Source organism: Oryzias melastigma, linkage group LG2, assembly GCF_002922805.2.
Source record: "Oryzias melastigma strain HK-1 linkage group LG2, ASM292280v2, whole genome shotgun sequence".
Classification (NCBI taxonomy): domain Eukaryota; kingdom Metazoa; phylum Chordata; class Actinopteri; order Beloniformes; family Adrianichthyidae; genus Oryzias; species Oryzias melastigma.
Window position 1 is genome coordinate 4,805,343 of NC_050513.1, and position 27,911 is coordinate 4,833,253.

Sequence of the window (27,911 nt, forward strand, 5' to 3'; positions counted from 1 at the left end):
TTCATTTGGAAGACAATGGGAAGCTACACTGTAAAAAATGAAGCATTGAATCAATTAATAATTTGTTACATTTTAAAATATTAAATCTTTAAGTTTAGTAAACCATCAACTCAAAGTTTTAATTTGATACAAATTAATTAATTGATTTAACGTTTCACTTTTTACAGTGTACCATGGAAAAACCACATGGAACCATTGAAATTGAATAAAAATAATACAATTTTTATAAAAGTAATTCCTAAAAAATAAGCACACAAAAATATCCCAAAATCAACCAAATTTGGTTGGTCTTTGCGGATAAAATTTGTGAAACAAATTAGTTTGTAAAAATATTTTTGGATATTTCTCTTATTTTCTATGAATTTAAAGTTTCAAAAACTCTAAAAATATTGAAACCCAAAACCACAAACAGGAAAGAGATGAACAACCTAATAGAGTCATTTTAAATGGAATTCCAAACACCACTTAGTCCCATTTTTGGTCAGATTTTTGCTCTACCACATTTAAAAGCTTTAAACGAAAGAATCCTAAAAGGCCTTTTCTTTGTTATTTGAGTCTCTTTGTGACAGGCTTTTGCATGGAAACTGTAAAAACCCCTCACAACTTGCTAAAGCAAACGAACAGTCAGTGAATATTTCTCTCAAGTTGTCACTTCAGCTCAGAGTACGGTACACCCGGGCCTGCTTTTATTAGTGGAAAGCCTGCACTTGTCATTTGCCGTGTGCTGTTTTGGCAGTCGTTAGGTTACTGCTGAGCTGTGACCTGAATTTGAGTTTCGGACCACTTTGTAGCACGAGGGCCTGGAGAGACTCACGCAAACGCATTCAGGCGGGTCAAGGAGCAGCCGCTGATAGCTCGGACCGTCTCCGCTGCCATTACGCCACAATCTTTTAGCCACTCGGAGCCCAGCCATGCATTTTTTCCACCTACTTATTTATACTCAGAAGCACCTGATTTCCTCCGCTTTAGCACACAAACCAAACACCACTAAAAAGGCTCCGATTTCAGCAATAATATTAGGAACTTAAAGAAACAAGGAATACTTATAAATAGTTGGACTCACATGCACTGAGTGACACTTCCTGATTTCAAGCTTTGTGTACGTTTTTGACTCTTACATTTATGATCAGGCTGTAAACAGTCAAGTCATGGAAAAACACGAGGACTGTTGACTTTGACAGGACGTCCAGGATGATTCTGGTTGAGCAGAGAAATGCTAACTGTTATAAATGTGTGTTAAACAGTGTCAACTTTAAAGAGAAGCTTGAGAATAACTTTATCTTCATGAGAACCAGCACATTAACTTATGACCTCTATCTTTCCAAAAAAACACACTTCCCATAATCCAACCGCCATTGGAAAGGCTAGAGTGGCCAGCGAGTCAAAGACATGTAGGAATGGGCTGGTTCTCAGGAGAATATCTAAGACAGAGGTGCCCATTCCTGGTCCTCGAGAGCTGCAATATCATTTTGTCGTTTTTATGTTATGGAAAATAAACCTACCATGCCTCAATCCGAATGGTATTCTCGATTTCCTCATTTTGAGACGATTTTTTAAACGGCATAGTTCAATTTGATTGTATTGTAGGAATAGAAATCGATTCATTCTTGTTAAACCTTTTTTTTTTCCATGATATATTTACTTTATCGTAAGCTATTCAATTTATAAATGTTAAGCGTTTGATTGATTGATCCTCAGACCAATCACTGCTTACTAATGTCGTTTGCCCCCAAAATTGAAATCGGGCGATTTTGGCACAGCAGAAAAATGGCGATTAAATTGACTTTATTTCATTGGAATCTGAGGTAGATGCCTTGTTTTGTCCATCTTTATTCATGTCAATGGCCTCTACGATACAAAACCTGTGACCATTGAACCCACATTGCAAGGTAAACCAAGGACCTCAAGGACTCGGATTTGGTAGTGACGTATGGATGGCGTCCGTTCTAATTCATGTAAATATTAATCATTTGAATATTGATCATGAAGGAGAAATTAATAATTGCTGTTTGTCTCCGACTGGAATTATACAAAACCAAGGATTCGATATGTCGCAATAGAGCTGTGAAGGCAGATTTTGACATTTTGCACTATAGGTGGCAGACTTGTAAGCAGTAGAAAAAGAAAAATAGGGTCTTCCTTGCTTGTCCAGTGTGAACACTAAGTGCTACTTGCATTCACAATTTCGTGTTTCTTGAACGGATGTCACATACCCGTTGTGTACATAGCTTCAGGGAAGGAGTGGCACTTCGGAAAAATGCATAATCCGCATTAGAAAAAGGGACAGATGTTGATATTTGGAGTTTTTTTTTCCATTTTTAGAATTTAAGCAACAGAATTAGTCACCAACATTTGCAGCCCAACTGAAAAGGGTGATTTAAGATGTGAAAGACGCTCAACTAGACAAACTTCTCCTTTCTGTGTGGAACAAAATAACATACGTTGCTTAGAGGTGATCAGTATAATATTCATGTTTATATTACCACATCTGACTAACGCTAAAGATTCCTTCCAATCTCTTATTTTGAAAATCCTCTACCTCATTCCTGTTGGTGTTTGTCAAGGAGTTTTTTAAGGACGGTGAATCATCAGTTTTCAGCGATCCAGGAGAGCCATAAATTTGGCCAAGTCTCGGGTGATGACATTTACGAGCTTTCACCTGTCAGTCAGTACAATAACTGTTGGGTATAAACTGAACAAGAGAAGCGTAGCAACTGTAAACCTAGTTATTCTGGCTTCATGGACAGTCATGCACGGCCTTAAGGCTTTCTAAGACACTTTAAATACAAACGTTTTGCATTGCAAAGTAGTCCTCTGATTATCACGATCCAAAGAGCATAGAGTCCTAAAATCTGCCAAAATAATAGACTGTTAAAGATATAAACATGCACAAAATAGAGTCTGAAGTGTAACTTTGTGTTTTCGTAAGCATACGTTACTGGTTTCTGCCTTATACACCGCCTCTATTGTCACCATGACGGTTTTGCATGTTCTTTGCGGTTGGTACTCCATGTACAGATTGTCTTCCTCCAGTAAAAACACACAAACCAGCACTGGACCTGCCTCCTACCCTATCAACACACACCTGATTTCCTCTGCCTATGTAATGATTAGCATTATTGCTGCAGGTCTTTCATATGATCTTAATTAAAGGTGGTTTGCTGGAGGCTTTAGATGTTCTTGCTAACGATTGGAGAGTGTGTGTGTATGTACAGTATGTGTGTGGAGTGAGGGAGGTACTTGGTAAGATCAGTCTGTATGAGTTCTTGTCACTGAGCCAACAAGTTATTAAACGCACAGCTTTGTGCAGTGAAAGTTTATAGTTTATTTTACTCAACTTTTTGACTCTAATGCCTAAAGCATGGTTGCAGTTATAGTTGTTTTTGTCCAACTATGTGTGATTTAACTATACTTTTAAGTGTATTAGCCAAGTAAGTTACTCTTTGATGTCCTTTTCAATTGGTTTTCAATTGCGATACATGGCTCACGATATCATCGATATCGTGATATTGCGATAATTAGTAAAAATAATCACTGATAACTAACATTATATAAAATAACACACATTTTTAGAAAAAAAAATATCCGCATTTATTTTTTAGTTTGAACACAATTATAATTAGGGCTGGGAACTACTGAGTACCTCACGATACGATGCGATACATGGCTCACGATATCGATGAAATCGTGATATTACGATAATTAGTAAAAATCATCACTAATAACTCACATTATACAAAATAACACATTTTAGAAAAAATATATCCCTATTTATTTTTTAGCTTGAACACAATTATAATTAGGGCTGGGAATTACTGAGTACCTCACGATATGATGCGATATGCGATACGTGGCTCACGATATCAATGATATTGCGATACTGCGAAAATTACTAAAATCATCACTAATAACTCACATTATATAGAAGAACACATATTTTTGGGGAAAATATATCCTCATTGTTTTTTTTAGCTTGGGCATAATTACAATAAACAACTTGTGTCTTGTTTTGTGCCACAAATAAACACTTTAGTGCAGCACTGCTGAAATCGCTAATACGATGTTGCATTGACACCAATTAAATCTGAATTATCTGTAAAATTCCGTGTTAACAATAGTAAACATAAACAGCAGTGGCACTACTTAGTGCAAAATTGTTGTGAACAACTGAACAAAAATTGAATAATTCAAGTAGCTCAAGTAGCTTAATTACTGAATTTGACAGATAATTCCAATTCAATTGGCGTCAATGCTTGTCAAAGACATAGTATCACTGTGAGTTATTGGTAATGATTTTTACCAATTACTGCAGTATCGCGATATCATGTATCGTGAGCCATATATCGCATATTGCACCATGTTGTGAGGTATATGGGGTTCCATTTGTGCCAAAAATATGTTTTTGCGTCCACTGATATATCTTTGGTCCATTATCTATGTCTACTGAACAAGTTTATTGAGCATTTGTTTATGTCTATGTGGTACTATGCAATATCTACTGTGTGTCTATGCTTTTATGATAGTTACCTTGTATTTGCTTTGTGATGTTTCAGCTTGCTTTACTTTTTAAAATTTGCATTGTCTTTGCTTTTGTCGTTAGCTCTTGTTGTTTCACTACATGGTATGAAAAGTCCTTAGTAACCGTTGCTAGCGTCATTAGCTCCTGTCGTTACACAGAGCTGTCAGAAAAGTCCTTAGCAACAGTTGCTAGCCTCGTAAGCTCCTGTTGTTTCACGGTGTCATCAGACACGACCTTAGCTGTAGTTGCTACCATTGTTAGCTCCTGTTGTTACACAGAGCTGTCAGAAAAGTCCTTAGCAACCGTTGCTACCGTCATTAGAGACACGTCCTTAGCAACAATTGCTTGTACTGACGACACTGTGAAACAACAGGAGCTAACGACGCTAGCAACAGTTGCTGAGGACTTTTCAGACCGAGTAGTTAAACGACAAGAGCTAACGACTAAAGCAAAGAAAATGCAAAGCTATAAAAATAAAACAAATGCATCATAAAATACAAAATAATCAACAAAGAAGCATAGACACACAGAAGATATTGCTTAGTAGTACATAGACAAGAACAAATGTTCAATAAACTGGATCATTAGCCATAGACAATGGACCAAAGACATAGCGGTGGATGCAAAAACATATTTTTGGCACAAATGGAAGCCCATAGCAGTACCCATTGATTCCCAGCCCTAGTGAGAACCCATCGAGAATCAGTCTAAATATAGCAATATCGATATTTTGGCACATCCTTAATTGGGATGATAACATAAGAAACGTTGTTGTATAAATTGTACTTTTCTTTTGGTCAATTAGGACTATCCTGAGTGCTTAGGGGTCGTTTTATGCCGTTCTGCAGTGAAAAACCACAATCCACGCGTCCCATGAGGTTCCAGTTACGGATAGTTTGACACCTGTTTTGTGTTAGTCTCCTCTTTCTTTGAGGGGAAAGCTAGTTTGTTTTCCTTCATGCCTCCTCCGTTCATTTTTTTGGTTGGGCACCCAGATGAAATCAATGTTTCATTCATGTCGAATTAGGCACCTGATCCTTTGACCGTTTCCCCTCCAAACCAACCCAACGTGTGACCTTCTCGTGTGACGTAATAACCTGACTTACACTCATATAGTCTCATTTTTTTTTCACTTGAAACCACAACTGAGAAAACAACTTTGGTTTCACAACGATAACAGTGATGAATTGGCTCTTTTCCTTCTCAGGCAGTCTAAAAACAGACGCACAAGCCCATTTATTTCTATTGTGTACGACAACAACACACACTATCAGCACTAGCTGACAAGCCAGGGTGGTCAGTAATCACATGCAGATGTTGATTGTGGGAAGTATAAAGGAATGCAGTATTATAGTATTGAGAGGTATATGCAGCCACGATCCCCAACCTGTAAAAAAAAAAAGACTACTTTTACATTCCTCTCGTTCAGCGTTGTGGCACGAAATCTCTTCTCAAGGGTCATTTAAAACCAGCTGCAACTCAGAAGGAGAAGAAAAACAAACCGATGTAAAAGCACGACGTGGAAAAACCACGTTGGAATGTGCTCCTCTGAAAACTTCTCTTGCTATCTGAAGACATCATCCCAGATAGCAGAAAGTTACAAACCTTTCTTGAAAAGGAGAAATACTGTTTGCTTATAGGTGTTGCGTGTCTAATCAAAGAGGTTTTTTTTGTCATCGAAAACACAAGATAAAAAAAACAAAATTCCTCGACATTTGAAGTTTCTAAGCAAGATGAATAAAGGTTCTTCTTGTGTGTTAGAAGTTATTCTTCCTTCAGGCTTTCGTGGTTGCAGTTTTGTCAAATTTAATCTTCTCAAACTAAAGGATTAAAGGCTTTGTAACAAATGAAAGAGCATTCTTCAGCTCTCGGTTGAGTGATATGTTGGGTCATAATGTGGCAACAAAGAAAAATGTTCCCTTTTTATTTAAATTCTACTATAAATACTATTCTATTTCCTTAGATACCTGGTAGCTCCCCTATAGAACTATAGCAGCTCCACTGGAGAAATCAAGTGCCTTGCTCAAGGGGACCCACAGTGAGGTAATGGTCATAAGTGTGGGACACAAACCCAGCTTTAATCCTGGGTGGTCCCAGCAACCCTTCAGTCTGTGGTAGCTGACCACGGCGCTACCATCATTATGTGAATGGAGTGGTGCCTTGTATAACAATCACCATAGAACACACTGAATGCCTAAAACAAACATGTATCCCTTAACTGTAGGTTTAACTCAAATAAAACTTCAAATTCCCCTAAATCTTTTGCATCAATTTGGATTAGATGTTTTTCAGAGACGTTTGATAAATAGTACCAAGTACATGGGTCCTTCTGGAATATTCAAGCCTTTATGATTGATGTGCTACAAAGATTTTGTCGTTATTGTATCCTAATTTGTATTTTCTTTGTTTATAAAGCCATCATACCAGTACAGATATTGAAAATAAATGATTTTGATACTCGGGTCATCAGGCTGTGACTGTTGGCGATGGTTTTCAGACGTCAATCGCAAGAAAGCTTACAGAAAGTAAAAAAATGACAACTTTTATCAATTCTCTTGGAGAAATTCCACGGTTGCTACTGTTGCTAAAACTAAATATATTTACAAGAATTTTGTACAACATTTTTTTTTCTTAAAACAAGCACATTCCTTTTAAAGCTGTTCAAAAGTATTATTCAGTAAGTTTCTGTAGAATTAAGAATTGTTAGTTTATTAAGTTGTGGTTTATGTTATGTGGTAGACTTTTCTTTCTTGTACTGGTTTCTGAAAATAAAAACAGTTTTTGGGGAAAAAAACATGTGCTAGGAATTAAATGCTATTAAACAATTTAACTAAATTGTCGTAAAAATACCTAGTTGTTCTAGTGTAGCTCTTATCTTATTCTTTATCCTTTATATCCTTTATAATATTAAATGGTAATGCTAAAATGTATGCTGATATATGTTGTTAGCTAATGTAAAACTCCTACTTAGGTTATTTTCCTTGCCTTATAGAAGTTCAGGCTGCATTCTAATGCTAACATTTATGCTAATATATTTTGTTAGCTAACATAAAACTCATACTTATGTTATTTTCCTTGCCTTATAGAAGTTTAGGCTGCATGCTAATGCTAACATTTATGCTAATTTATTTTGTTACCTAACGTAAAACTCCTACTTAGGTTATTTTCCTTGCCTTATAGAAGTTTAGGCTGCATGCTAATGCTAACATTTATGCTAATATATTTTGTTAGCTAACGTAAAACTCCTACTTAGGTTATTTTCCTTGCCTTATAGAAGTTTAGGCTGCATGCTAATGCTAACATTTATGCTAATAAATTTTGTTAGCTAAAGTAAAACTCCTACTTAGGTTATTTTCTTTGCCTTATAGAAGTTTAGGCTGCATGCTAATGCTAAAATTTATGCTAATATATTTTGTTAGCTAACATAAAACTCCTACTTAGGTTATTTTCCTTGCCTTATAGAAGTTTAGGCTGCATGCTAATGCTAACATTGATGCTAATATATTTTGTTAGCAAACGTAAAACTCATACTTAGGTTATTTTCCTTGCCTTATAGAAGTTGAGGTTGCATGCTAATGCTAACATTTATGCTAATTTATTTTGTTACCTAACGTAAAACTCCTACTTAGATTATGTTCCTTGCCTTATAGAAGTTTAGGCTGCATGCTAATGCTAACATTGATGCTAATATATTTTGTTAGCTAACATAAAACTCATACTTATGTTATTTTCTTTGCCTTATAGAAGTTTAGGTTGCATGCTAATGCTAACATTTATGCTAATTTATTTTGTTACCTAACGTAAAACTCCTACTTAGGTTATTTTCCTTGCCTTATAGAAGTTTAGGCTGCATGCTAATGCTAACATTGATGCTAATATATTTTGGTAGCGAAAATAAAACTTACTCTGCGTGTTTTCTTGAGCTGCACACACAAGCAGGCTACTATAGGAGTTAATGCTGCACTTCAACCCTAATGCTTAATTTGTTATTTAAAATAAAACTATTATTTTGAAATGTTTCCTAGAGTTGTACACACGTGCAGGCCACTATAGAAGTTCAGGCTGCATGCTAACGCTAAAATATATGCTAATATAGTTTGTTAGCTAACATAAAACTCTTGCTTTGCATTGTTTCCTTGAGTTGCACACACTCAGGCTGCTATACTAATGCTAATATATTTTGTTCAGGATGCACTTTTTTTTGGTCAAAAATCATATTTTTAACATTAACTCAAGACTTTGTTTTTACAAAGTTGTTTTTCTCATTTGGTTCTTGCTCATTTGGTCGCAGCTACAAGTGATAAAGTAATAACCCAATTTTCTTTAGCTGATTGCTGTTTGAAATTTTCTTTTTTGTTTTTTTTACTAAATAGGTTTTTTGAATCTATCTCATAGAACACACATTTTATGAGACGATTATTTGACCCTATACAGATACAATCACTCAGGCATTGATTTCTAAATGCAAGTAATTTCACTATTTTTGTTCTTATTCCAAATTTCTCCTACTTTTGAGCTTCAGCCAATAATACATAACACGATAGCAACAAGTGGTCTAAGTGCACATTTATCCCATTTTGTTACCATAGTAATGCTTTCACTTCCTGTTCATTTAATTTCAGCGCAGATATGCTGCCATGGAAACTGACATATTCTTTTGAGCCATTTGTCCCTTTGTCTGAAATAGAACAGAAACCACATGGTGTGCCTCACCGTTTTGAGTGTCCAGATGGCGTTAGTCATCGAGCAGCGTGGTACGAGTGCAGCCGTCAGAGTCATTAATCTTTCCCAGTAAAAACACCTGTCACATGTGAGCAGCAGCTTGATATTTGCAGAAGCAGAATCCTTGATGGGAGATTTATGTGACTGGCAGAATTTGCTGCTATTTTGGCCTCTGATACGTAACGTCTTAAATGAATTCCTTTCTTTCTTTCCTCATGTCACTATATGGATTTTTTTGTATCGTACTACAATCTCAATTTATAATTGGTGTGAAAACGAACAAAACCATCAGGTTTAACCATGATTCACAATCCCATAATATAAGATCAAATTAACCGTAATAGGTCTCAGTATAATGGACACAATGATGTCTTCTTGTTCCAGCTCCACTGATGCAGCCAAAACAAATCACTGGATAATCAGTATAATGTGCATTTAATGGAAGCTGGCCAGAACTTATAGCTTTGGGTAGATGGTCTTCATTTGGAAATTAAAAACTCTCTTTTTTCAGAAAGTGTCATTTTTTTAAAGTATTTAACAATTAGATCTATTAGTTTTAACATATATGAAATATATTTAGATCCATATTTTTGTTTAATTTAGCTCAAATCAACTGTAAACAGTAAAAAAAAAAGAAAGGACATTAAATTTATAGAAGAGGATTGATATATTGATTGATTGCAATCACAATTTGAAGACATATTTCACTTTTAAGGCTTAAATCCCAATGTGCAAAAAACTAGTATAAAGTAGCAAGTATTAGTGCTAATCCTAACTTCGGTTTGGTCGCCAATTAATTCTGTTGCGTTTCACATCAGTGTTGGTGTAAGCAGACTTTCTGTGAGATGAAGAAAGAAAGAATAAATGATATAGGTCCTAAGCATTGAGTAAAAAATACTGTCTAAAGAACTGTTAATCACAAAAAAAGCCTGTTTGTAAAATATCTCGTCAGGAAAGTTTTGATTATTTCATGAGTAGAGAACTAAGCCTCGTGGGGTTGGGGGGTTCTGCAGGTTTTTAGGTTATCCAGGCCATGAAGCGTTGTACTATCCAAGGTATGTTTATATTAAAAGATTGGTCATCTGGACTTTTTTTTTTTTTTCCAAGAATTTTTTATCTTCACTGATGTCCGTGGCAGACGTAAAATCCTGTCATGGGAGGGATCACACATCAACGTAAGGGTGGGGTCATCTGGACCCCATAAGAGCGTACAAGGGTTAAAGTGTAGTTGTATGGTCACTTCAAGAAACATTGTAAAACTGTATGATTGCCTTAGCTGTGAGAAGTATATAGTGGCGTATTGGTAAGACTTGTATGATTGTAAGCTAACACACTCTAGTTGTCAGTAATGTGTGAGTTATGGCCCTTCCAACCACCACCCACAGTCTTGCACACACAGGGTGTACATGTAATATGCAAGTACCTGTAGGTTGCCCAAAATACTACGCTCTAGTTGTCTAATTTTCTATTTTCGAATGCCTCGTTCCCACTGATCGGACTGGTCCACTCCTGGGCGGTCTGGGCATTTCAAGCGAGTGTTTCCATTGAGTGTTGGACCATCGAGGTGCATAACGACCTAGCTGTGCATCACGATGGTCTTGTATTTGCGGCTTTGGCGTGTCTCTGGTCCTTAACCACCACAAATACAGAAGGGAGAATACTGAATGCAAAGAATGTAATCTTCTTTGGAAGAAGATTGCAGGAGATGAAGAAGAATACAGGAGAAAATAGGACAAAACTTTCAGCTTGGATCTTGACTCAGTAAAGCGCTGCTCAATCAATGGAGTTCATCGTGTGATGACAGTACCTCCACCTTAATTCTTCCCTTCCATTTTTGTTTGGACCTACAACCAAAAATGGTAAGAATTGGTCCACCATAACGGATCCAATCTATAACGGAAACTCTCAAAATACCGTACTGGTCCAGTCCAGTCTAGTCTAGACCGCTCTCTTGGAACAAGGTATAATAGCCAGACTGTGCACACTTATCACGCGAGCAGCACTATAGGGATATTTGCGCAATTCCTAGGATTTGGGGAGGTGAGAAGTGTCTGCATCCCACCTACTTCCCTCTGACTCTTGGGTGTAAAGTGTTTGGTACAACCTGTTGTCCGCAGAATATCCATAAAAAACGTGGTCTACGACCTTGGTATTTCAGTAGGCCACATGTGTACAAATTTGTCATTTTTCCGCCTGCAGACAGTCCCATATACAACTATTGGACGACTGTGACTTAGGCTTAAGAGAACCAGACACGTTATTTCTTTAGGGAAACGTCGTCGCTGCAAATATGATTCCTGCAATGACACCGAGGGTTAGCCTCCATGTTCTGGGCGATGGAAGCTCACCCATCCCTGTCAAACTCCCTGCTGCTCAGAGCCCCCCTCCACTCAAGCAGGGCCTCTTATTTCCTCCACCGGTCGTCTTTTCTCTTGCTGCAGTTGTGGAGTTCTGTACGGGCATCAGTGTGCCCTGTCCAGCTGTGAGTGAGGTCATGCAAGAGGAGAAAGGGTTTCCTCGGTCCACTCGGCAGTAAGGAATGGCATACATGGGGCACACAGATGCATGGAATGCTTCGACTTGCTCCGGCAACATTTGCCAGGTTATGGATGCATCAAAAACGTGAAAAAATAGTCTGTAACCAAAGCAAAGACTTCATAAATAAGAGCGCCCATGTAGGCTTTTTGTCTGAACTTGGCAGTAGAGAAATTACTGCTAAGTCTTTCATTGCCTCCCTGTTCAAAAGACACTAAGGAATGCATGACCAGATGACTCAAACTTTCAAAGTCTCTCTCAGGGTTTCCAACTATTCATTACCATTCCCTTCAATCTCACCTTCATCCAGCCAAAGCTGGGAGGTAAATGTGTTGCTGAAGAGCCACCAACATCCATCTACCATGTGCTCCTCATCGAGTTTGTCTTTTAAACCCATCAGCGCGAGGACACTCGAGGCGATGTCCTTAGACGCTCCTAAGAGAAAGCCAAGAGTGTTTCCAAAGCACATATTGTTTTCGTTTGTGCAGGCAACCTTCCGACTTTTAGCACATTGTCGTTAAAATAACTGCACACACGGATTTGGAATTGTTTTTGTTTATGGCTAACTACGGCAACCAACTCAAAAAAATAATGTAAAATGTGGCTGAGCATTAAAAGGTTTTTACAAGCATTCAGTTCAGGAACTCATTCGTATCAATATTGGACCAAATAATGGACGGCCGGCATGGAAGGTTTGAAAGATGATATTGTAGATAGAAAAACCAGAAGCTTGGATGACTGAACAGCATTAAGGAGATCTATTGTCTGAAAATAATTTTGGATTGGACTGGATACATGAATATATCAACTGATTTACAACACATATTAGCCAAAAGTTTTAATTATTTCTCTTATTTTTTCAAAAGTTTTATAGTATTTTTTCCCCTTTTTATCTATTTCTTGGTCATTGGACAACAACCCAATGATTGAAAAAACGACCGCTAGGATGATGCGAATTGATGACCAATATTTTTTTCTTTTTTGCACATGGTCCACTAACTATCCAAAGATCCAACTTAGTTTGAGACACAATTCCTAAACCAAATCTAAAGAAATCGATGTAAACTAGGCCTGTACGATATATCGCAAATGTATCGTCATCGCAATATCAGCTAAAAAAAGACGGCTTCAGTTGCAATAAATAGTTACCATAGATGTTTATACATGCACAAACTTGACATGTTTAACAAAGTAAATAGAGCAGTTTTTGCATTTGAACAATAGGATGGATCTCTTTTACTTTAGATACTCAACTCCTGTGTAGACATTAGGGATGCAACGATTCATTTAAGCCACGATTCGATTCGATTCACAGTTTTAAAGTCACGATTTAGATTTTTTCAGATTTTGTTTTTCTCAAGACAATGAATAAATTGTATTTTAAGGCCAATTATGTTTTCTCTTTTCCCCTTACATCAAACCGTCTATTTTCCCACTAACAGAAAAAAATTCTATACAAATGAACAGTTATACATAATACTGACAAATACACATATACATCCTTTCATACTCTGTTCATGTTGGGCTCCATGTGTGATGTAATGCTCCGTTCCCGCTCAAAGCAACCCAAAGGGCAACATTGAGTTAATAATAAATTGCACGGCTCCCAGGAAGGAGTCAGAAGAGAAAAATTTGCGAAGTTCCGTCGTCATATATGACTGTTGTCGTGGTGGATTGGTCAAAGTTGCAGTAAAGTTGTGATGAAAATGTAACGTAACAAATGTAACAAATCTCTGCTTTGCTTGATTTTGCTCCTAAAATTTCTAAATTTCGGCACAAACCAATTTTTTTTTTGTTTTTTTTTCTGGGTGACGAGTTTGAACTGTTTTTTACCAATTCACGAAGAATCGTCACATCCTTAGTAGGCGTGGACCATTTAGGGGATAAATGTTTATTTAAATAAAACCGATGCGGTGAAATGGAAATGATGTATTAGTTGTTTTGCTACACGGTTAATACCGTAAAGCCCGACTGTAAAGAGATATTTCTATGTCCAATATTTGAGACTGTTTTAAGAAACTTGAAAAATGTTACAAACGTTGCACAAACAAGGTTAGATTCTAAGATATTGACAGAAATCAAGTTGAAACTCACGTATATTTATATAACACTGTTTTTTTTGTAAACATTTGCTTGACTGATATCTTTAAAGCCGATATTATTTTGGACACCAAACCCTACGGACATTAAAAATGAACTGACACACAACACGCTTTCTTTCTGACAAGTTAATGTCTCTCAATTGCATCCAACTGGAAGTATTTGACTTTTCAAAAGAATAGTGTACTTATGGACATTTTTAGTGAAGCTCTCATGAAAGGTTGTTTACATATTTTTATCTTTTTGCTGTCGCCTACCCTTTTGTTTGACCCTTATCTGTCCCTTCCAGGGTGATTTCACCTGGAGCAGCCTGTCGGGCCGGACTGTTCGCCTCACGCCGGTTGCCATCCAGAGCCTGTCTGAGCTGGAGAGGGCCAGGTTACAGGAAGTGGCGTTCAACCGCTTGGTCCAGGACTATGACCTGGGATGTCAGATAACCATGCCAAAAGGTAGGAGCAAGTTTTTCCAAACTAAAAGACCTGAGTCATCTACGAAAAATGTTGTTTGTAGCTTTTTAAAATGGGCGGGATTCGACACATTCCAGATAACATCAGACCATAAATGCGACTTTTAATGAGGACAAAATGTGCCTGTTATTGACTTCTAACCAAGGCTTGTGTTACAGACTTAATACTTTCAAGTGTCCCATAAAACCAAGCTAATGCTCTGACCACATCCCTCCGACATCCCTAAAGTGGATCTTTAAGTCTTAAATAGTCAGTGTTTGGGGAAGTTTCGACAACACACGACTTCAGATGTATGCCTCAGTTTGCAGAGGAACTGGGTGCTTCCTGTCTGACATGGTATCTTCTGACCCTCCTTCTCAAAGTGACATGCAACTCCTTTTCCCCTGTAGCTGGGCGTAGTTGCTCTTCTAAAAAAAAAAGTTCTAAGTAAAGGAGAAGAAAGAAGTGGGCTTTTATGTGCATTTGGTCTTATCCAAATACCAGCTTAATAACTATGTTTACTTTCTTTAAAGCAGGTGATTACGCCAGAAGGCTTTTGGAAAACGACTAAATTAGGCAAATTAATTCAAACCCAGCCCTCGTGAACAGAAATTTGCTGTAAAACTACAAGAGATGGTGGTTTAGGAGTGTCAATATAGTGGAGGTTAGAGCAGAATCTCATTCAAGTAAATGCAGAAGTGTCAGAACATATATTTAAAGTGTTTATGCGCAGAAGCATCTTGTACTCATATGTACTTTTACAACAGTAAAGCATAATCCAAATAAGTTAAATGTCAAACTGTTTGCAGATGATGACACTTAATTCGTTAAGTATTAATTGATAATTTATGTTTTAAAAAACGGCTTGTTTCATAAAAGATGCTTTCTATAAGGCACCAACCATGTAAAGTTTTTTAACCCCTTCAGGCCTGAAATAATTTCCAATTATTTACCAAATGTTGTAAATAATAACAAAATATTCTCAAGTGTCTTTTCCGTTCAAGTGGATGCTATATTAGATGGACTCTTGGATTAAATGTCCATACAGCCTAAAATGAACTCTTTAACACCAGAGATGTCACTGGAAACAACTTAATAAAACACACTCTTTGAGATACAGTAACTCTTCGACATGACCGTTCACCTTATAGATGACAATCAGCTGATTTTGACGAGGAGAAAAGCAGCTTTTCATATCACTAATATGCGACACATTACCAACGTAAAGTGTGGGGTGGCTGTGAGTCAGGGCCAGAAGATCTCAGATGTCTGTGTGCCGAAGTGTTCTTGGGCAAGACACTGAACCCCGCATTATTTCTGGTGTTTATAAGTTGGCGGTAGTGTTCGGTAGCGGCGCCTGTTGCATAGATGAATGGTACTGTCACTTAAAAGCTTTAGGCCTTTAAGGAAGATCTACACATTTCCACTCCCAACTCGTCAAATAGTATGGACGTATGGTTTGGGTCCCCTTACGCGTTACTTTTTGATGGTTTTTGGTGTCCCCAACTCATCATTTTTTTGACGTGCTGGCTGTTCCTATTAAATCACGAGTACCTTACCCTCGGGAACCTGTACAAATTGTGATAACAAATGCGGAACAGATACAGGGTTAGGGTACCGGTCCACGTTCCAAGGCTCGGTTACCCCTGACTAGTGTATGCTTTTTTTCTCTATCTATGGCCCGGTACCAAACGGCCTTGGACCAGTACCTGTTTACGCCCCTGATTTAATGGGAACAGCCAGCTCGTCAAAAATACGACAAGTTGGGGACACCCAAAGCAATCAAAAGTGATGCGTAGGATGCCCTAACCATACGTCCACGAGTTGGGAGTGAGAATGCGTTGGGAAGGTAGTAAAACACTATATAAGTATACCTCATGTACTATTTAAAGTGTTGCATAATGGCGTAAAGCTGCTTTTCTTTGCGACACAATTAACTGATATACGTTGATTTTTTATTTTGTTGCACCGCTACAAAAGTTGGAGTAGTAGTAGTGTGCCAGATGTGAGGGACTGTAGGCTAGCGGGATAGGGTAAAACCAAGGGATGATGGTAACTGAGGGCAGGGTTACTCCACGCCAACGGTCTGCCAACAACTGATAATTCTAATGAACTTCTGCCACTCTACAGAAACTATGTCCTAGAAAGTGACAGGTTTTTTTCACTTGATGTATAACAATATATAATATATATGTATAAATAGATCAAAAGATTTTGGAGTGATATTTTAAAGGGAACCAGAATACAGAACTATGCAAAACTGTAAAATGAAATAACTTAGTAGAGGTGGGATTTTCAAGCAATCAATCATACTCTACCGACTTTAGTTAATAATGACTATATTTAATGAATCAATAAGTGTGTCTGTTTTTATTTGTTTGTTTCTTGTTTTCTAATCAATGAATGTCATTATTTCTGTAATTGAAATATTTGTGTTTGTCCTGTACTTTAAACAATCTATGCTTGAAATAAACTAATCAATCAAGGGTTAATGTTAAGTTATAAACTAGACATGTGTCAGGATTTATCATAAATATTTGTCTTTGTAGCTTAATTTCCTAAATTTAATTCCAGTTTAGCAGAAATTTCCTCAAATTACCACTGGGAGCTGGTTTCAGAACCATCAACTCAATTGATTACAAAAGTACAACTATACACCGAAATCACATACATGTCCAGGCTGAGTTTGAAAACTTTCTCTTTTTATTTATATTTTCTCCTAATCATTAGAACTTCAAGCTTCATTTTTGTTCTTCCTAATCCTATGGTTGAAGCCGGGGATCATGGCTGCATGTTCTTAGTAACAAGACTGTTAGTCCAAACAATATATCGGGTATTGAATGTCTGTGTAGTACTTTGTGCTACTCATTGTGTAGCTGTGTTAATTCTGTCCCTCACATTTGCAAGGAAATGACGTATTCATATGTCTTGCCTTTTAATTAGCCATAAAATTCCCTTTTGAGTGACCTGGTCTCATCAAGTCCTCTAAACTTGTAATGTTCGTCATTCTGTCCTGGATGTTTGAGTCATCGCTCCGCTCTAACAAACCGGCGCTGACAGACGATACTTTGTTCACAGGACTAGATTTGCGCTCGGGCCAAAAAGTCTTTCTTTATAGCCATCGCTGTGGCAAAAGCAATTCACCTACAAAATAAAGTGTCACCGCAAGGTTTGTTTTGGCCTCTTGTCTGGAGGATTGCTGAAACCTCCCACTCCCTAAAGATCTGGTCCTCCAGGCCCCACAGGATCCCACTCCCTCTACCGCGGACTTTGTTTAACTTTTCACCGTCCCGGCTCTTGTCCTCCGCCGCAGTGACACCGACATCCACACTTAAACATTCTGTCAGAGCGCTCCTTTGTCTCGAGGCGGTCCACGAACATCATGTGCAGCGAGGGCAGTATTTGTTTCGCTGCACTGTGTAGCAGGGAGCGGGTGCCATAGCAGCAGCGCGGTGCAGCCAATGGATTATCCAGGGCTCCGCATTCCAGCTGAAGGTTAAACCTCTCCCTACCATGATTTAATACGTACTTGTCTGTGTTGCTTATGAATTCCAGAGCCCCTGACGGCCGCCATGCGCTTGTGAGAGAAATATTTCAAATGTGCACCACTGAATGTGCAAGTGTGATTGCGATTTCAGCAGTTCATCTTCTACCTTTTTTTCATATTTTGCTAAGGGCTGGGGTCAGGTTTTTCTGGCGTTTCTTCAAGAACTCAAAGCAGATTAGAGGAAAAGGGAATAGAGACAATCAGATGAGGGCGTGATGACAAAAAGGCGGCAAAAGTTCATCATATGGTGCAATCGACTGGTCTGGAGTGAAATCCGGGAGGATCTCTACCATACTTTTAGAGCCATGTGTGAAAAATCTCCCCTATTTCCTCAATCCGTCAATCTCCCAAGAGAAAAAAAACCCTGCTTTTCTCTCTGGGATCTTGCACACTACTACTACTCCAACTTTTGGCTTCTCGTAAGGCTTCTTAACAGACCGCAGACATAGATTTGTGAGATAATTGATCATCGGTGAACAGCAGCTCTTTCGGATTAGTCCGAAATGGACACAAGGCGAAACCAAACAGACTCCCTGACGTAAGCCGCGAACGCTTCCATGAGGCGGACAGTGGGAGTGGGATAGGGTTTCCTGGGCCCCACTCGGTTGATGCAAGCTGACAGAAACATCTGGAGTTCAAACCAGGGTTGCAAAACCAGCATATCAGGCAAAGACAAAAGACGTGTTGAAGAGTTGGTTTTGGATGCCAAAGACATAAAAACCAAAGTGATGGGACAATAACAGATGTGGTTGAAGAGGCTAAAGACCCGGTCGAGAGAGCAGAAGGTGAAGACTTAAAAGCAAAAACCTTTTCCTGATTGCTAATCAAGAAGAGTAATTCATCAAAATGATATAGGCTTCCTCTCACGTTTACACATTCTCAACCCTCATACATGGACGTATGGTCTGGGTCCACTACCCGTCACTTTTTGACGTTTTAGGTGTCCCCAACTTTTGACGTACTGGCAGTTCTCTTTAAATTATGGCTCCCCAACCCATTGGGACGCTGTATCGGTCGCAAAACCGCACCAGATTAGGGTAGCAGTACCTGGCTGGGATAAGCCTACCACTACCGGTACGCATTTCTCCAGTACTTGACTTTGCTTGGTACTGGGCCACAGACACTAATCACTGGTCTCCAGCCCTCAGGACCGGTACCCCAATCCTAACCAGGTACTGGTACTGAGGTACTCGTTTTACCGGTACGATACTGGAATGCGGACTGGTACAAACTGATAGCCTAATCCAAACAAGGTACTGGTACCCTAAACCTAACCAGGTACTGATACCTGTCTGTACCGGTCTGGTATTAGACTGGTACTGGTACCCAGACCCAAAACCGGTACCTTAATCCTAACCAGGTACTGGTATCCTAATCCTAACTAAGTACTGGTACTCTGATCCTAACCCAGTACAAGTACTCTAATACTAACCAGGTACCGGTACCCCAATCTTAACCAGATACAGGTACTTGGGTACTCGATTCGCCGCTACCAGTCAAAGACTAGGATGCAGACTGTTGATGGAACAGCCCTCACCATATGAAGCCATCCGCTGATAAAATGTCCTTTGCTGTACCCTCTGTCCATATTTGTTCAAACCAGTACCCTAGTCCTAACCAGGCACTGGTACTCTCATCCTAACCCAGTACCGGTACTCTGATCCTATACATGTGATGGTACTTGGGTACTCGATTCGCCGGTACCGGTCTGGTACTGGGATACGGACTGGTACAAACCGGTACTCTAATCCTAACCAGGTACTGGTACCTTAATTCTATCAGATATCCATACTTGGTAAGGATTAGGGTACTGTGTACCGGTCTTCGTCCCAGTACCGGAGCGGTACCGGCGAACCCAGTACCAGTACATGGTTGGATTAGGGTACTGGTCCACGTTCCAGTACTGGAACCAGTCCGTGCCCCGAGGGTTGGGGACCCCTGATAAGCATCTGTGGCCCAGTACCAATTTAATGGAAACAGCCAGTGTGCCAAAAAATGACACATTGGGGATACTCAAAACGTAGAAAGGTGACACTGAAGGGACCCCGAACCATACGTCCATTTATGCAGAGCTGTGAGTGAAAATACGTTGCTGAAGTGCCGACAGATATCCAAAAGCATCCTTGATTCATACATTCACTGCCAACATTTCTCATCGTCGTCAATAAATCTAAGTAGCGATAACCGTGTATGGTGTTGTGAAACTCCGCTTCGCCAAAAAAAGGCAAAGTAAAGAGAAACTTAAGACATGTCGGCAGTTCTGACAGCATCGATGATTGAGTGTGTTTTGCTTGTAATTTTATGTGGTAGCTGCGAACATTTCTGACCCGATTGCTCGGTTAAATGGTGCTGCTTTTTTCCCCCCAATGGTCTAATTTATGCCTGCATTCCTGACATAAGCTTATTAAATAAAACAAGCCAGATAAGACAGTGCAGTAATGGAAACCATTTGTTTGAGATGATTTATTGACCTTTTTTTTTCTCTAAACCAGATGGACAGAAGAGGAAAAAGTCTTTGAGGAGAAAGCTGGACTCTCTGGCCAAAGAGAAAAGTAAAGACAAAGGTGAGTTCTTTTGCTTGTTATTTGCACCTTTGATGCAGGTGAGCTGGGGGCAAAAAAGGCTGTGAGCGTTTATATTTAGTGTACTTGAAGAGACTCCTTGTAAGGGGACAGAAGCAGTCGGCGTGCAGGAATAAGCAAACAGCACATTTGGCAGAAAGTAACAACAATCCAAGCCAAAAGTGAAAGAGACAGCGACAGGATTCCAGCTTAAATGGAAAGTTCCTATTGCAGAATTTTACAGCACAAACACAGACGCTTTCTTTTAACTCCCGCCAACATGGTTTAGTTCGCCAGAAGATGCACTGTTTTTATAGAATGTATAAAACATAAAATACTTCAATTCTCTCACTTAGATGGTGGTCTTGTTTTAAAAATGTTCCATGCTTTTCCATGCATATTGTGTTGTCAGTCTCCTGTGTGTCATGTCTTTTGGTCAAATTGCATTCAGTTTGCAACATTTAGGTACCAATCTTTGCTTTTATTTTATAATCCTAGACTTAATTTTCTCCAAAAGTTTGAACTTTAACTTTAAACAACATGCCTGTCTGAGAATAGTGTAAATGGTGCCTAGTGAGGCTTAAAACAACTAAAACTAGAAAAGTCGCATTACCTGCGATAACGCGAGTGTGAATGCATTATCGTGTTAATGCGCTTGTTGTAAATTGTGTAAATTGCTTAAATTTGCAGTAATTGCTTAAATTGTATAACGAGCATTAAGTGCTTAAAGTGTGTAAAGTGCTTGAATTACATTAATTTGCATAAATTGCGTTAATTAGCATAAATTGCGTTAATTAGCGTAACTTCCGCAAAAATCGTAAAATGTACGAATACCATAAGTTTGTGCAATAATGTCCTGAATGTGCTGAACGTTTTGATACCAATATTGTAAATGTTTTAAAGTGCAGTAAAAAGTTTTAAAATTTCTCATTAACTTAACATGGGCTGAAAATTCGCACAAATTGCGTAATATCGCAAAAAACTGTAAAATTTGCGAAAACCAAAAATACAAGCAGTAATGTCCTTAACGTGCTGAACGTTTTGATATCAAGATTGTGTAAATCGCATAAAGTGTGCTTGAGTTTTTACGATTTCGCCTATTGTGGGTTATTTTTTAAAGAGCAACTTTCATTAAAACAAGGAAAAAAAAATCTGTATTCTTTGAAACCTGAAACTTTCCCCACATTATAATTCTATTGAAAATTGTGTTTTTGTTGTTTTTAACATGTTCTTGTGGCATTTTTCTGACGATGGGGCACATATATTTAGACAATTAAGCTTAAATTTCTGTTTCTGAGTATTTCTTTACTCATATAATTGTGACACAGGAGCTGATGATAAAACTGACGCTCCCTTCCAGTGGATCCACTAGTAGACAACCAGATCCATGAACGTCTTTGTTTTCCTCTGTCCGAGCTGGAATCTGGATTAAAACTCCAATATTGCTCACTGTATTTGCTGCAGCAGTTATGTTAGCTTGGGGGGTGTGAGGGGCTGTAAGCTAGTGGTGGAGGATGTTTCCATAGTTCTCAGTTATGGGTGGTGGGAAGGGGGGATGTGGTTGGTCCGCTCCAACGGATACAACCTAAAGTCGAGTTTCTAATGAACTCCAAGAAAACAACACAGATTTTTTATATTTTGGCTAAAAACAGCATCGTCATAATTAAAAAAATAAATCCAGCCGAAATTTGAGTCGGTAAATCTGCATAACTTTCAGAATCTAGGTTTAAATTTGTCATATCTTTAGTCGAGAAATAGAAAATGCAAACAACTAAGGGTGACATCTCTCTAATTCGTGACTCCAACTTGATAAATTGCAAACAAAATCCACAAGGAAATTCCCAAAGACTTAAAATAGCTGTATTCTATTCTATTTAAATGTATGCAGGCCTTTGATTGAGTAAAATATCTGTAGTACCAACTCAGTTGGGGAAAATTGCTAACAGTTTAGAACACAGTAGTCCGGTCTGATATTTGAGTGTTTCCGTTGTACAATGGACCCATTAAAAAGTACCAACCCGTACCTGGCAGAAAGTGATGACAACATTAGAGAGCGCCAATATAGCGCTTAGCTAGCATTGGTATTCTTCTTAAGCGCCCACAATCTTCTTTTAAACAACAATAAATTCTTGTTATACACCACGTACCAGAAATAAAGCAAGACAAAGATCCATTGTTGTTGCTTTTCTAGTCGTCGCACTACAATGATGCATGACATGCTAGCGGTCTACACCTTGTGTAGCACCATAGTGCTGCCGCAAACGAGTATTTTAATAGTCGACTAATCACTGATTATTTTTTCTGATTAGTTGACTCATCGAATGATGCGCAAAGTGGATAGAAAGCACACAGCCCAAGTATAATTTGCTTTAAACCAACTAAATACCAGATATATAGCATTGCCTGTCATAATGAATGCTGTGAGCTGAATTTGGCCACTGAAGATGCTGAAATTGTGACTAAAAATGCTGAAGCTGATAAACCTGCTACAATATTAGCTAAATGCCAAATTAGCCAAAAAAAAGTGTAGCTGAAATATTAGCTAAACTCCAAAATAGCCTAAATAAATGAAAACATCCTAAATTAGCCAAATTAGCTATCATGTAACTAAAATATCAGATAAATACCAAAATAGTCCAAAAAGCTAGCATAATGCCATTATAACTTTGAACTTTTCTACACTCCGACTCCATAAAGTGACGACTAATCGACTATTTTTATAGTCGATTAGTCATCGATTAGTCGACTAATTGTGGCAGCCCTAATGCGCCGTGAAAACTAAGTGGAAGCAAGGCTTAACTGAGTCGAACTGGACTGTACCGTACTATCCTTACCGGACCGGACCAGGCCGCTCAGTGGACACATAACTTCTGCTGTAAAACTCGGCTACGCTCGGCTAGCTTTTGGATCCGTGTCTCTTGCACAGAAAGGGCTAATCCCACTTCAAAGTCCCATTTTGTTCCATCAAACACCATTATGGTCATATTCTCACTAACCATATCTCAGACGGAACCTCAAAATCTTACTTCCCCATTTAGAAAAGTACGGCTGTGTATTCATACTTTTGTCACTACTGTGATAAAAATATATGAACTCATGTGTTTTCAGCATGAATTAAACATAAACATTATATCAGAGGTAACTAAATTACCCAGATCATACTGAAACTTCAAGGTGAACCAAAAGTTTAGTTTTTTCAATAATAGACATTTCACTGCATTATCTGACACACTAAATGTATGATTTATGGTTGTGCTTAAACATATTTTTTGTGGTACACGGCGCTTAAAAAATTGGTCAAATTGTTTTGCTACAAAATCAATCTGAGCATTACGGCTATAGTGCAGATAATATGTTTTTTTTATTTAAATTGAATTACATTTTATCTGTCTTAAACCAAAGAGCCACAATGGAATGGTAAAAAAAAACACACGTGTGTTCTGGAGTTTTCAGGTCACAAATCTCTAGTTTAGATTTTTCCCTAAAATTTTTGCAATTTACTATAATACTTAAACAAGCAAAAATATCCTTCAGATTCCTCAAGTTTTAGCAATTCTCATTCCGGAATAACGGCATTTCCTTCATGCTCCAGCTGCACAAATACATTGTCCGGTCACAGAGAAGCTCATGTTTATGAAACAACAAAGAAAAAAATCCTGTTGTCAAGTTGGGCCCTAAGGCAGTATGTCACGGTGGATTTTTTTCCCCCTAGCTTTCCCCCTCCCGAGCCCAGAAGGCCCAGAGGTACCTGTGCTGCAAACTGCAGAAGGGGGAGTTTCATTTTCTCCCGTGGTCCATAGATTCCTGCTCTGGACCTGACTTTGAAGTGGGCTTAGTCCTTTCTCTGCAAGAGACACGGATCGAAAAAGCTAGCCGAGCATAGCCGAGTTTTTACAGCAGGAGAGATGTCAGCGCAGGGACAGATTTAATGACCGACGGGGGAGGGGGGGTCCACCCATCTGTGTCTGGTAAAAGACGAGGAATTGCACAACTTTTGAGAACAACAAAAAATGTCCTGCAAAGTGGAGGTTTGAGCAAATCGACATCAGACGGATCAATGCGGTTTGGCTATGGACTCATCCGTGAAATTCAATGCATTACATTCGCTCTGCCCGCCGTGTCAACGGCATTGCAATGCATGTGTGGCCAGAGAAAACTCATTGTGTCGTAGTGTTAGCGGTCGTGTCGCTGGAGAACCGCAGCCCCTTCATTTGTGGTTGTGGAATGCTCTCGCTCTCCCGCTTCCTCCGTCTCAGTTACACTCTCTGCAGCTGGATGTTTTCTCTCAGCTGTTGGCCAGGCCCGGGAGATTATGTACCGTTGACCGCATATCCTGTGATAACCGAGATGACGTCACGCCACCCCTCAGAGGAGGCCCGTCCCTGTGCAACTTTTCTGACTTTTGGCTCAACTTTGACCGCTTTAACCTTAAATATACAACTTTTCCATTCATCACAATGTAGGCTAATAGAACAAAAGGCTCAGGGAAGGACCCCTATTTACTCACGAGAGTGGAAAGACTTATAAATAACCTGCCTGGCGAGCCTGACATTGCTTGGGGCTATTTTGGTCAGAGGCACTAGAATTAGTGGGCTGTTGCGGTTCAACTCTTGTTCTTGTGATGTCTTATTTCGGAAAACAGATGGAGTGCTTTTATTGCATGACAACATGCCCTATGATGCTTTGATTGCTTAAAACAGTCAAGCTGGAACACATTTCATTCCATCACTTCTTTTCTTGCAGAGTTTGTACCACAGGCATTCAGTATACCCCTATCTCAGGTCATCGCCAATGACCGGGCGCACAGGCAGCGTCAGGATGGTTACCGTTTCGACCTGCCACAGCGGGAAGAGCAAAAGGACTCGTCTGACCTTGTCTCATCCATTTTACAGGTCTTTAATCTGATTTGGTTTAGGAACAAATCTTAGCTTGCCAATCCGACTCCAACTCTTGGGTCTTGCCTTTTTATAGTTTGCAACCAAGAGGCCATCGAACAAGGAGCTGTCCAGCAGCAACTCCTCTCTGAGTTCCACATCAGAAGCCAACGAGTCTACATCACCCAACACCCCCGAGTCTGCACCTCGAGCCCGCAGAAGGGTCAGGCGGCACCTTCCAGTTCACCGACTTCATCCCAGAATACAAGCTTTAGGCGCTTTTCACTCATTTGATTTCAATTACTGCTTAAATCCCCGCAGGGTGGAATGTCAGTGGACTCCATCACCGACCTGGACGACAACCAGTCCCGCCTCCTGGAGGCGCTGCAGCTGTCCCTGCCGGCTGAAGCGCCCAACAAGAAGGAGAAGCACAGGGACAAGAGGCTGAGCCTCAATCCCATCTACCGGCAGGTCCCCCGGGTGGTTGACAGCTGCTGTCAGCACATCGAGAAATATGGTGAGAGGCTAATTTAGCGCCGCCCCCGACATGAAGTCAGTACCAGCTTCAACGCGGAAGTCACCGTTTCCATTTTTCCTTTCAGGTTTGCAAACGGTCGGCATCTTCAGAGTGGGAAGTTCGAAGAAGAGAGTCCGACAAGTGAGTGTCGTGAGACTCCTCTTTTAAAGTCTGTTTTTCTGAACAAATAAACCTGTTTCCCAGCAACACATCAAAGCCTCATTTTGCTGATGGTAAAATTAGTTTATTGTGTGCTTGGCTCACAATTCCACACGTCCTTTCTAAGAAAACCGTCTGAGGAAAAAAACACAAACATTGCAGCGTGTTGTTGTGGAAACCAGAGTGTCATGTTCTGCTTTTTTATCTGCCATTGAGGAGCAAAACCTGGATGTGGTACAGACTTTATGGAGCTTCAGGTATCAAGACAAGCAATTCTTAATCCTTTATTGACCATTGATTTAAACAGAAATTGGGGAGCGAGTGGTTAGAGGTGGTTTGCTGTATCTTTAATAAAAATGTTTCAGGATTTGGAAACAGCTCATAAAGTCTTTGTCCCATATGGCTTTTATATGGGCAAAAAGTGATCAAATCTGTATGGGACATACCGGTGGTCCACTGGAAATATAAGACAGTGAGCCCGTAGAGTAAAAATATTCATGCACAATTTATCTATGGGCGTGCTGCGGGCGACAAGTGGTAGCAAACACTTAAACACCTAAGTGCAAATAAGGGTGACAATCATATTCTAGTTTGCGCGGGCGCCCCAGGGGCATTTACGCCTTACCCTCACAACTCGCATATATGGAATTTACTAAAGACTTGAGTGTGGCGTAAGGTTATCGCACAACAGCATCACTTGTGCGACATAAGTACCTGAAACTTTCATTATCCTTACAAAAACTTCACAATACACTTAACAGACGCACAACAATAGTGTATTCCATTTTTGTGTCATCCCTCAAGGTGGCCATACAATCTTTAAGGCAGGGATGTCCAACTCCAGGCCTCGAGGGCCGGTGTCCTACATGTTTTCCAACCAACCTGTTGTGAAAGCTCCATATTAGCTAAACACACCTGATCCAGGTGATCAGCAGCAGATAAGGCAAGATTTCAGGAAAACCAGCAGGAGGCTGGCCCTCAACGCCTGGAGTTTGACACCCCTGCCTTAAGGGAACTGTGAGATGAACCTGCCCTTCACTTAAGACTAGACTATGACCCCTCCATGTACCTGGAAAACCCAAAAACCTGCATCACCCATAAGGGTAAAACCCCATATAGGTGCATGTGACTAAGGCTTTAGATTTCAATAGGTCCCGACGACATAAAAACCAGGGGTTAAACTCCCTATTAGTGTAAGCAGCAAATACCTTTAACCTGTTCTAAATAAACACATTTTCACTCCCAACTTAAATGTATAGTTTGGGCCCCCTCCGTACCACTTTTTTTACTTTTTGAGTTTCCACAACCAGTCGTTTTTTGATGTGCTGGCTGTTCTTGTTAAATCAGGGGTCCCAAACCACTGGGCTAGTTCGGGGGCCGCTTTGTACCTGGCCACAGACAGGGAAAAAATGCTAATCAGGGGTCCCCAACCCTCAGGACGCAGACTGATACCTGTACTGGGACGCAGTCCAGACCCCTAACCTGGTACTGGTACCCTAACCAGGAACCCGTTCTGTGTCTGTTACCGCGTCTCGAGGTTTGGGGACCTGACAGCCAGCACGTCAAAAAGTAAGGGGGCCCTAGGGGGCCCAAACTATACATTGGGAGTGAGAATGCGTAGTAAACTCATCTTCTAAATTGTTCCAGTCTTTACCCAAGCTAATGTCTAGCTTGAGGTAAAAAGCAAAAGCAACTAAAGAGTTTCTTTAACTCGTGTTGCCGAGGACGATGAATGTAGCTAGAAATTTAAATGTCTGCACCAAACAATTGAACTAGATTGCATTGATGTACAACTAGTATCCATAATTCATACTCAGTTTTCCATCTTGAGCCATTTTGATCACATGGGTCTCAATGTTGGCTAAAGGACTACTTCATAGCCTCAATTTAAGTGCCAGACCAGTGTTTTTTTAACTATTCTGTCACGGTAC

The 27,911-nt window shown here is 39.5% G+C and overlaps 1 protein-coding gene and 1 long non-coding RNA gene across 9 annotated transcripts in view; one reads left to right on the forward strand and one right to left on the reverse strand.

The window, feature by feature from the left end:
- Nucleotides 1-27,911, forward strand: part of LOC112160026 (rho GTPase-activating protein 6) — a 118,765-nt gene that overhangs the window by 77,005 nt on the left and 13,849 nt on the right. For all 5 annotated transcript variants that reach the window (XM_036215453.1, XM_024294337.2, XM_024294335.2 and 2 more), the window contains exons 2-7: nucleotides 14,166-14,325; nucleotides 20,362-20,433; nucleotides 25,174-25,322; nucleotides 25,402-25,527; nucleotides 25,626-25,821; nucleotides 25,907-25,962. In XM_036215453.1, the coding sequence (XP_036071346.1) occupies nucleotides 14,166-14,325; nucleotides 20,362-20,433; nucleotides 25,174-25,322; nucleotides 25,402-25,527; nucleotides 25,626-25,821; nucleotides 25,907-25,962 (759 nt within the window). The remainder of the gene's footprint in view (nucleotides 1-14,165; nucleotides 14,326-20,361; nucleotides 20,434-25,173; nucleotides 25,323-25,401; nucleotides 25,528-25,625; nucleotides 25,822-25,906; nucleotides 25,963-27,911) is intronic.
- LOC112160028 overlaps nucleotides 1-27,911 on the reverse strand; it is a 375,093-nt gene that overhangs the window by 59,900 nt on the left and 287,282 nt on the right. The window lies entirely within an intron of this gene.